This window comes from Coturnix japonica, chromosome 9, assembly GCF_001577835.2.
Source record: "Coturnix japonica isolate 7356 chromosome 9, Coturnix japonica 2.1, whole genome shotgun sequence".
Lineage (NCBI taxonomy): Eukaryota > Metazoa > Chordata > Aves > Galliformes > Phasianidae > Coturnix > Coturnix japonica.
The window spans coordinates 11,109,092-11,119,050 of record NC_029524.1 but is presented as its reverse complement, the minus strand read 5'-3'; the positions used below and the strand labels follow the sequence as shown (position 1 = coordinate 11,119,050).

Sequence of the window (9,959 nt, the reverse complement as noted above, 5' to 3'; positions counted from 1 at the left end):
TGGCTTCCCCTGTCACGGGCATAGGTAAATCTAAGTAACCCGTGACAGGCATGTACCTGAAGGCGCCTTTCCTGATGGCAGTGATGCTGGTTTGCACAAAAATCATCTCAGAAATGAAGGACTTTGCAATCTTTGGAACCTCCTTGACATCATTTTTGGACCCTCTGTAGACCTCCTGGTAATCCTTGGGCGTTTCATATGGATCTGCACCCAGGGTTTGACTTTGGCATTTGTGGGGATGGAAGCAGAGGAAGAAAAGGAAAAGGAAATGCTGGTTCATCATCCTGGAAAAAGGGTTCCAAAAGTTGGTTATGAAGAACAACAAAATGTGTGTCCACAGTTCATGAGCCGTGGCACCACCCTGTTGTTCAGCTCTCAGGACCCTTCTATCATGTATCATAATAATAGAATAAAGAGACCAGCGCTCAGCAGGGCAGTAGCTCAGCCATGCAGCGGCAGTGCCAGCTACTTGCAAGCCTTCATGAATAAGCCTTCAGAGACCAGAAGTGGTCCCAGGATCAGAGACACAGGGAAGCGGATCCCCAGAACTGCCCCTCCCAGCACATTTTCAAGCATTTCACGTCACATACCTGAGCGCTCCCAGACAAGTCCAGCTGCCGGCACACTGCGCTATGCAGGGAGTGAGGCACAGGGCTAAGGGTCCCCTCACCTGGGGGGAAGCTCCTTATCCATGGCCAGGCACGAGGCTTGGCTTTGGGGCTGCTGGGGGAGATAACGCCCAGCACAGCACGGGGAGCAGCCCAGGCACTGCTGGTGAGGATGCAGCTTGCTCCCAGGCGTTATCTGCCTGCACCACTTGGCCATTCACATCCAGGGAAACACAAAGTTCTCCAGACCGGCACGGTTTTCCTTCCTCAAGGAGCAGCTGATGTAGCTAACAGGTGCTGCTCCAAAGTCATTTGTTTCAGCCAATAAGAGCGATGAGACCTGTGGTCCTGCTGGGTTCCAGGGCTCCAGGTCCTGGCAGCTGGTTGTGGGGTTGGTGCTGGCTGGAAGCATGAGGAGGGGCCCTGATGGGGACACCGGGGGCTCCTGGCAGGTACAGGGGGGGCTTGTAGAGAAAGTGCCGTGCTTGATTCGGGCAATTGCTTGTATCGACAAGCAAAGCAATGCTTCTTAGGGTGAACTGCATTTAAACATTTCCTTTTTGGTTTTTGCTTTGCTCTTATTTAGGTTCAGCTACTGCTTTGCCTGGCTCTGTTTCCAGGCAAATGGCAAAGCACTCCACCTTCTCCCACGCGCCTCACCGCGTTCCGGAGCCGACCCCGATCCACGGTGCCAGGATCGGGGCACGCGAGCAGCCTCCAGCCGGGATGAGCGTCGCCTTCCTCGGGCCCACCCCCTACTGCCCGCTCCCGGACCGCCCCTGCCCGTCGGCCACGAGGTGGAGCCGCAGCACCGCTCGTCTCGGTACAGCCGCAGCGCCGTCGGGGCGAAGGGCTCAGCTGGGACCGGGCGCCCGACAGACGCCGGCGGCAGCGCCCGCATGTGCCCAGGCAGCGGGACATCGGGGCACACAGACACGTCCCCACGCAATCGCAGCCGCTTTACTTTATTCGCTCTCTGCTCCGGGAAATGGCTGCACACGGGTAATTAATTAATATCTACTTTTTAATGATATTTGAAATACACGGGGAGCGCGTGGCTGGGTGAATAAATACCGGCAGTGCCGCCCCTGGGGCTGGTGACCACGGTGGGGATATCAAAGCAGAACACGTCGTCATTCCCCTGCCTGAAGTGGCTGCACCGTCCCGCTGAGCAGAGTGCCGTGCCCTAGGGCGCAGCAGGGACACCAGGTGACACGTCCTTCTCTCCATCCCACGCCGTGACCAGGACGCTGACCCGCAGCGTGCCGCAGGAGGAGCGCAGCACCCAGTCACCCTGGTGCTCGGGCCCCAGCCGCGCTGCCTCCCCACGAGGAGGAGGAGGGAGGCGAAGGCTGAGCTGCTGGCAGCTCGTGGCGTTGCAGGATACATGCAGGGTGCCCTCAGGGTCGCTGTAGGTGCATTGCCCTGGTGTGTCCTCCCCAGGTGCTGCGTCCCAGCCCTGCTGGCGAGCACACACCTGCGGCTGGAGGGTCACCTCCAGGAGGGGCCGTCCCTCGAGGGCAGCAGGGCCAGTGCAGGAGGCCTGCAGGTGGATTAGGGGCTCGGCAAACACCTGCAGCCAGCTCAGCAGGTAGGCGAGGCGGCAGTCACACACCCAGGGGTTGCTCTCCAGCCCCACACGCACCAGCTCCTCATTGGCATCGAAGAAGCCCGTGGGCAGGTGGGACAGGCGGTTGTGCTCAAGTCCCAGTGATGTCAGGCGGGGCAGCTCACCCAGCAGCCCAGGAGGCAGTGTGGAGAGGTTGTTGTGTCCCAGCTGCAGTGCTGTCAGCTCTGTCAGCCCATGAAAGGCTGCAGTGGGAAGGTGGGACAGGGCATTGTGCTGCAGCACCAGGCTCTGCAGCGCTGACAGGTTGGCAAAAAGGCCCCTGGGCAGCGTCTGCAGGCGGTTGCGGGCCAGTGAGAGGTGCAGGAGGGACGGGGTGCCCTGGAGGAGGGTGGCAGGCAGCTGGGTAAGGCGGTTCCCCTCCAGGCTGAGGGAGGTGAGGTTGGTAAGGCCAGGGAAGGTGTCAGGGGCCAGGCTGCCCAAGGTGTTGTGCTGCAGCTGCAGCCGCCGCAGCCCCACCAGCCCAGTGAAGGCACCAGGTGGCAGCTTTGCCAGCTGGTTGCCATCCAGGTGCAGCTCAGCCAAGTGGATTAGTGTTACAAAGGCGCGGGGTGGCAGCCGTGCCAGCATGTTGTCGCTCAGCTTCAGGATGCGCAGAGCAGTGAGAGGGGCCAGCAGCCCCTCGGGCAGCTCAGCCAGCACGTTCTGAGAGAGGTCCAAGGCCTGGAGGCGTTGCAGCGGGTGGAAGATGTCGTGAGGCAGTGCCTCGATCCTATTTCCCCGCAGGCGTAGGTCCTGCAGGCTGCCCACAGCAGTGAAGAGTTCTGGGTGCAGTGAGTGGAGGGCGTTGGAGCTGAGGGACAGTACAGTGAGGCTGGGCAGCCCCTTCAACAGCTCTGGGTGGATGGATTGCAGTGGGTTGCCCGACAGCTCCAGCTCAGCAAGGCCAGGCAGCCCACGGAAGGCACCAGGCTCCAGCTCCTGTATGCGGTTGTTGATGAACACCAGTTTGGTGAGGACGGTGCTGGGGCCCAGCACACCGCTCCGGATGCGGCTCAGGGCTGTCTCCACAAAGAAGAGCTGTGTGGCATTGCCAGGCAGGCCCTCCGGGATCTCCCTCATCCTCTCCTCTGAGCAGAAGACGCTGGCGAGGCCGTAGCACTGGCAAGGCAGGGAGCAGGGCAGGGGCAGCCCCCAGGCCAGCAGGGCTCCCAGCCCCAGCACAGCAGGGAGCAGCACGCTGCACTGCAGGAGGAGTGCAGCCTCAGCCCCTGCTGCAGGGCAGCTGAGCTGTTGCGCTCCTAATTGCCCATCCAAAGCTTCCTTTTGCATTAAAATTCTGGAGCCTGAGCTCCTGCTAAAGGCACGTGTCTGTAGATGTGCAAGGGCTGAGCTGGAACACCCCACGATGCTGTGCTCATCCTGAGCAGCACAGTGCTGTGATGGGGACACTGCCACACCACAGTGACATCCACCCGGAGATGCCTGCAGCTGGGGGGGTTCTGGCTTTATGGCAGTGCTGCAGGGCAGTGTTGGGCCCAGCCATCCCTCCCAACACCCAACGCATTTCCAGCACTCCCCACCTGCCCTACAGCCCTGTCCTCAGCCCCACAGCCTACAGCTGCCACTTACCGAGAGCGGCATCATGGGGACCACCGCAGCAGGGAGCACACAGCCTGCTGCCAGGAGTGAAACTCTCTGAGAAGGGAAGATGTGTCCTGGGGCGGATGTGGAGGCAGCTGACAACATGTTCCTGCTGGGGTGGAGCTGCCCCTTTCTGCTTATCAGCAACAACAACAACCCGTGTCCTTGGAGTACTCCAAAAGACAGCCCGGCCCTGGGGAACAGAGGTGAATGCACACGGGGTGCAGGGCAGCAGCTACAAGCAGGCATCCCAATGGGGAATCATGGTCATGGTCCCAGCTGTGCCCTGAGGTGGTGGCATCAGGCCCACACCAAACACAGCATGCCTGCCTTCAGCAGCCCAACAGGAGAGTCCTTGGGCTCTATTGGACTCACTGAGGCATGAGACCAGCAAGAGTTGCCCAGGAGAGGGGACTGGCATGGCTCAGTGAAGCAGAGCAGCACCTGGTGAAGGGGAAAAACCTCAGGGCCATCATGGTATGGTTCAGGGGGGCAGGGCCACCGGTGAAGGCACTCTTAGAAGCCCTGCTCTATGCAGAGGGCTGCAAGGATCTTAGCATTTCTGTCAGGAAGCTTGCCAAGGTCCCTATTAGCCCTCCAAGAGCCATTGTGCTGCCATGGGATGGCTAAGCCCTCCCTCACCCCAGCCCAGCTGGGCTGTGCAGCCATGACACACTCACAGTGTCCCAGCAGCCTGCATGGGCTTATTCTCACTATGAAAGAATTGCTAGAGAGAGGCAGGAAATCAGAGCTCCTCTCCCTGCTGGCTCATACCAAGGGTGCCTCTCACCACAGAGAAGTAAACAAACAGCTCTTGGATTTGGACAACTGTGCTTTAATGGTCACAGAGTGGTACCGAACAGCCCCAAGGCAGAATCCTGCTTGCAGTTGTTGTGCAGGTCTCAGCGCAGAAGAGCATCCATCCCATCACATACACACAACTGCATCTTTGCTTGTGCCAACACTGGCTCCTGGAGTGGAACAAGCAGCACCACCCACTGAAACTCTTGTCCCAGAGTACCATACCCCATACGGCCCAGTGCCACACATGGAGCTGTGGCTGTGCCTTGCTGGTTGGAGGAGGCACAGTAGCTGCTGGGGCAATGCAGTCCCACCTGCCCACAGCCAGACCTTGCAGAGCAGGGCTTTACCCTCCTGCCTTATGCCACCAGCAGCATTCAGGCTGGGAGAAGGCAGCAGGAGCAGGCACAGAGTGGGCACTCTCAGGGCTGAGAACAAGGAGAGGAGAGGGTGCGGCTGTGCTGGGTAGGGCTGCAGTTGGTGGATGCCCAGGGCACACGCAGTCCCGCAGTGCTGCTGGCATGGGAAACACAGGCGTGTGAGAACAAGGACTCTGCTGGAGGCAGAGGAAGATGCTCCGCTCTCGCTGTGCTGCCTGCAGGCAGGGAGGGCAGCGTGGATGCAGCCAAGTCACTGGGGTGTGCCACCATGGAGCGCATCAGGCTCAAAGCCAAGCAGAGGCAGCCCAGCCCTGCAGGGCTGAGCTGCAAAGGCACACACAGCCCTTCTTGGGATGAGGGTGTGTGCTTAGATCCTGGCCCTGTGTGATGGCTTCACACCTCAGCACAGGCTGAGGGCATGGGGCTGGGGACAGCTCAAGGGGATGATGTGAGGTGAGGGAGGGGGAGTCCCAGCACTCTGTGGCCAGGCTGCTGCTCCCTGCTCTGCTACTCAGCACCCCGTACTATGGCTGCTGGCCCTAAGAAGGGATTGTACATGGAGGCAGGAGGGGCTGGGGACAGGGCAGCCAAGGGGACACCAGTGGTTGACACCCTGCTTGCAGAGCACGGGCTCAGTGAAGCAGAGCAGCACAGCGGACGTGGCACATGGAGTGATGCTGTCCATCCAGCTCTGGGTCCCTCAGCAGCACCACTGTCCCCAGAGCTCATGGGGAATCAGGCTTCATTGGGTGCTTTCATCCTCATCAGCACCACGTGGCTCTTCTTTCTACAGCCGTACACCACCAGTGCCACGAGGGCACAGAGCAGGGCCACGCACACCAGAACAATGATGGCCCCCACCACCGTGCTCTGTGTGCGCGTCAGCCCCCACCACCCCCTGCCTTCCTCCTCCTCCTCCTCCTCCTGAGACACAGCAGTGGCCGTCAGCGTGGTGGGGGGCCCTGATGGCAGTGTTTCCTGGGAGGGGCGGGCAGGCAGCGGGGTGCTGGGCCGGGCAGTGGGTATCTGGTCCTGCTGCAGCCCGGCAATGGGTGTTCCTCGCAGCGGGGCCGGCTGGGCACACACTGGGGGGCTGTCACCCACCTTGCTGGGGTTGGCCTCCAGCCAGGCGCGCAGGGGCAGGATGGCCTGATCACAACGCCACGAGTTGTTGTGCAGCTTCACCTCCCGCACGGCGGCCAGCGGGGAGAAGATGCCTGCAGGCAGGCTCTCCAAGTTGTTGGCGTGCAGCTGGATGTGCTGCAGCCTCGGAGTGGCAGTGAAGAAGCCTCGGGGCAGCGTCTGCAGGCGGTTGTTCTGCAGGGAGATGTTCTGCAGCTTGGGCATTCCCCCCAGCACTCCAGCATCCAGCCGGCGCAGGGCATTGGAGTGCAGCGAGAGCTCCAGCAGCTCACCTAGCCCCCGGAAAGCCCCCGGAGCCAGCGATCGGAGCTGGTTCTTGCTGAGCACCAGGAGCTGCAGTTGGGTGAGGTTGCTGAAGACGGCAGCGGGGAGAGCAGCCAACTCGTTCTCATAGAGCCACAGCTCCCGCAGGTTGGGCATGGGGCCGAAGGCGGCTGGGGAGATGTCACGCAGGCGGTTGACGTGCAGGGTGATCTTGGAGAGGGCACGCAGCGGCAGGAAGATGCCGGCAGGCAGCGCAGTGAGGAGGTTGTTGGAGAGGTAGAGCTTCTGCAGGTTCCCGTTGTGCACGAAGAGCTCTGGGGACAGCATCTCCAGCTGGTTCTGGTGCAGGCCCAGCTCCTGCAGCTCGGGCAGTGCATCAAAGGCACCTGCCGGGATGTGCCGCAGCTGGTTCTCATAGAGCCGCAGCACCTGCAGCTGAGGCAGCCGCTCGAAGGCGCGGGGTGGCAGGCGGTCGAGGTTGTTGCGGGCCAGGTTGAGCTTGGTGAGGCTGGCGAGCTGGTCAAACAGCCCCTCCGTCAGCTCCCGTAGGTTGTTCCCGTGCAGCTGCAGCTCCTTCAGGTTGCTCAGATGGGCGAAGTGGTCGGGCTCCACGCGGAGCAGCTGATTGCTGGAGAGGAGCAGCGACTCCAGCTTGCCCAGGGGCTGAAAGACCTGCACCGGGAGCTCCTGCAGCTTGTTGCTGGCCAGGCTGAGGTAGCGCAGGTCGGGCAGGTGCTGGAAGGCGTCGGGGCTGACGCGCTGCAGGTCGTTCTTCTCGATCCGCAGCCCAATGAGCAGGGAGGCGTTGCCAAAGGATGCCTCACCCAGCTCGGTGATGCGCGTGTTGATGATCTGCAGGGTCATCGCATTGGCGGGGATGGGGCTGGGCACAGCGGTGATGCTGGCGCCGGAGCACTCCACCTGGGCAGTGCGGACACACTGGCACTGCTCCGGGCACTGCCCGCAGGCTGGGTGGAAGCCCAGCAGCAGCAGCAGCAGCAGCCACCAACCTCCCTGCTCCATGAGGCCTGCAGTGAAAAGAAAGAAGGAGGCTCAGCACCCACCCCGGGATGGGTGCTGCCTTCCCAGGGCCAGGCACACTCCTTCCCAGGAGTTCTAGGCCAGGCAGGGCAGAGCCGGCTGCAGCGCCTTGCTGCCACACCACAGCTATTAGTGGCATCCCTGGCGTGTCCCGCTCCTCCAGCAGCTGCAAGTGTGGTTTCCTGTTTTGCAGTGAGCTTGGTGAGCTGGTCCTGATGCTGCCAGCATCTCCAAAAGGTGGAGAGCCCCAAACCAGCAGTCACCAGCACCAGAAGAGCCCAGGGCTGCCACAGGAGCTACTGGAGGAAAAGGGCTTTGCTATGCCATCATGTATTTGCACACACCAAGGTCATTCTCCCCTCCTTCCTGCCCTGGGAGCCCACCCATGGGTACAGCAGCAGTCTGTGCCCAGCTGGCAGCTCCCAGTGGCACACGACAGGAGGAAACCTGCGCTTCCCAGGCACAAAGCAGGGCTCAGCTGGGCATGGCTGGGACTACACAGGAGTGCAGGGAAGAGCCTGTTGCTGGAGGGTAGGGAGGAGCCCTCTGCAACCAGCACAGCTTATGGCTCACATATGGAAACAATCTGCATCCCAGAACAGTTTTGTTTATAGCAAGCAGCTTATAAACTCCACCAAACGCTTTGCACATCAAAAGCACAGCTCATGTAACTCCCTGTAAGTAAGCTCACGAAGCATCCAACTGGAGGGCAGTTCAGGAAAGACAGCTGAAAGCAATTTACCTCCCTTTCTCTTTTTAGGGACAAAAAATTGCAGACCAAGGAGATGAACAACCAACCCATCAGCATCCAAGCGATACTAACCTCAGCCCCCCTAAGCTTCTGTCCCCCCATTTCTCATTCTTTATGGGTTATCAATTAAGAAACTTTGCCCACCTAAATTCAGTTTGTTGAAGAACCCTTGTAGGACAAAAACCTCCCGCTCACCAAAAGGTGCTCAGTGTGCACACCACCCAACCACTCTCCCACCCCTTGGTGATGCTCTGAGGGTCCCTGGGGGTCTCAAGGCTGCTCTGGGGGGGCTTACAGCAGAAGGGAGACTTACCCATGTCCTGCAGCCGCGAGCACTGAGAGAGCACAGCTCCGTGCTGGCAGGAGCGCCGAGTGCGGTTCACGCTTCCCCTCCCAGTATATAACCCGTCCAAATCAATGAATCAGCACAGGGGCAGCAGCAGGGTTACGGAAATCACTGCAGCAGAGCGGCTTCCAGCTCACACTTCCTCAGCAAACACAGTGACTGACTGGGAGATGGAGTGGCTGGGATCTTGCTTGTGAACCCTCTCACTTGAAGACAAGCAGTCGGCCCTGAGAACACGCCGTGCACGTCAGCCAGCACGTTGCGTGCAGCTCAGCCCTGCAGCCCCCCAGCACACAGCCAGGGACTGTGACTCACTGGAGCACCATCCTGCCCCGCTGCTGCCAGCATCACCTCGGTACATCACAGCACCCACCTCACCCACTGCAGTCCCCTTAGGACCTGCAGCTGTGCACAGCCCCCTCACAGCACTGTGCAGAGGGTCTCCAGCCACAGCAGGCAGGAGTGTGTTATGCCTCTGGATTCTGCACAGCTTTGAGGTGCCCACAGCATAGCTCACCCATGAGGTGTTGGCCAGTGAGGATTGGTGCCCACAAGCACAGCCCCTCTGAGCCGTGGCACATGGTGATGGAGCCCAGCACCACAGAGAGTGGGGAGTGGGGCACAAAACCCTACACCCAGCCCTGCTCTTCCTTCAGCCTCACCACCTGCCTGGCTGCCCTGTGTCTACCTCTCCCAGGCAGCCTGATCCAGCAGCAGCCACAAGCAGAAGTTCAAGAGATATCAGCATGGGAAAACCAGCACATGGTGCCTTGTTCTGAGCCAGCAGCAGCCCTGTGCTAACCACGGGGCAGTGGGACTTCCCGGCTGCCTCTAATCTCATCTCAGCCCACCCACGTTTCCGCAGCAGCTCAGGTCCCAGACACCCTAATGAGCTGCCTGAGATGGGAACAGCACAGCGTTGCCTCTGAACACACTCTTCAGCACAACACGGGTGCTGGGTGCAGAGTCACTTGTTCTCTGCCTCTCTGTGCAGTGTGCCATGCCAGCTGGGCTGGTGGCACGCAGGGCAAGGAGACCCTGCAGGCTGCAGAGATGAAGACAGCAGTTTGCAGCTGGACTTGGACTGTGAGAAGAGTGTGGGAGAGAGACCTTTCCAGCAGTTACTGCCACATCACATCTAGTGGGTGTTCCCAGGGGGATGAGCATGGGGCTTGGCTGCTGTGGGATGTTCTGGGGGTGCAGGTCCCCTCTGTGCCAGGGGGAGCACCCAGCCTGGCTCTGCCCACACAGCATCCTCTGCTGCTCGGCTGCGTGCACCCAGGAGAAAAGCTGGGATGGAAAATAGGCATTTTGAAAACACTGTCCCCAACTGCTTTACTTCTCATGCCTTTGATGCAGCAGATTTTCCCAGAGATGCCATTCCCAAAATAGACTCCCTGCTTCCATGAGTGAT

General features: G+C 60.3%; 2 protein-coding genes across 2 annotated transcripts; both read right to left on the bottom strand.

The window, feature by feature from the left end:
• Positions 1–1,614: 1,614 nt before the first annotated feature.
• Positions 1,615–4,518, bottom strand: CPN2 (carboxypeptidase N subunit 2). Its single transcript, XM_015871868.2, has 2 exons — positions 3,808–4,518; positions 1,615–3,420 (listed from the first exon to the last, which is right to left on the bottom strand). The coding sequence occupies exons 1-2, from the start codon at positions 4,066–4,068 to the stop codon at positions 1,795–1,797; spliced, it is 1,887 nt and encodes a 628-aa protein (XP_015727354.1). The 5' UTR covers positions 4,069–4,518; the 3' UTR covers positions 1,615–1,794.
• Positions 4,519–4,633: 115 nt separating this feature from the next.
• On the bottom strand, positions 4,634–9,158 carry LRRC15 (leucine rich repeat containing 15). Its single transcript, XM_015871869.2, has 2 exons — positions 8,513–9,158; positions 4,634–7,435 (listed from the first exon to the last, which is right to left on the bottom strand). The coding sequence occupies exons 1-2, from the start codon at positions 8,514–8,516 to the stop codon at positions 5,736–5,738; spliced, it is 1,704 nt and encodes a 567-aa protein (XP_015727355.1). The 5' UTR covers positions 8,517–9,158; the 3' UTR covers positions 4,634–5,735.
• Between the last annotated feature and the right edge of the window lie 801 nt (positions 9,159–9,959).

Excerpts from the sequence above, each read along its gene's own strand:
- CPN2 (XM_015871868.2), bottom strand. The coding sequence starts at position 4,068 with ATGCCTGCTTGTAGCTGCTGCCCTGCACCCCGTGTGCATTCACCTCTG. Across the intron at positions 3,421-3,807 it reads TCCCCATGATGCCGCTCTCG|TGCAGCGTGCTGCTCCCTGC; the intron begins GTAAGTGGCAGC and ends CTCCTCCTGCAG.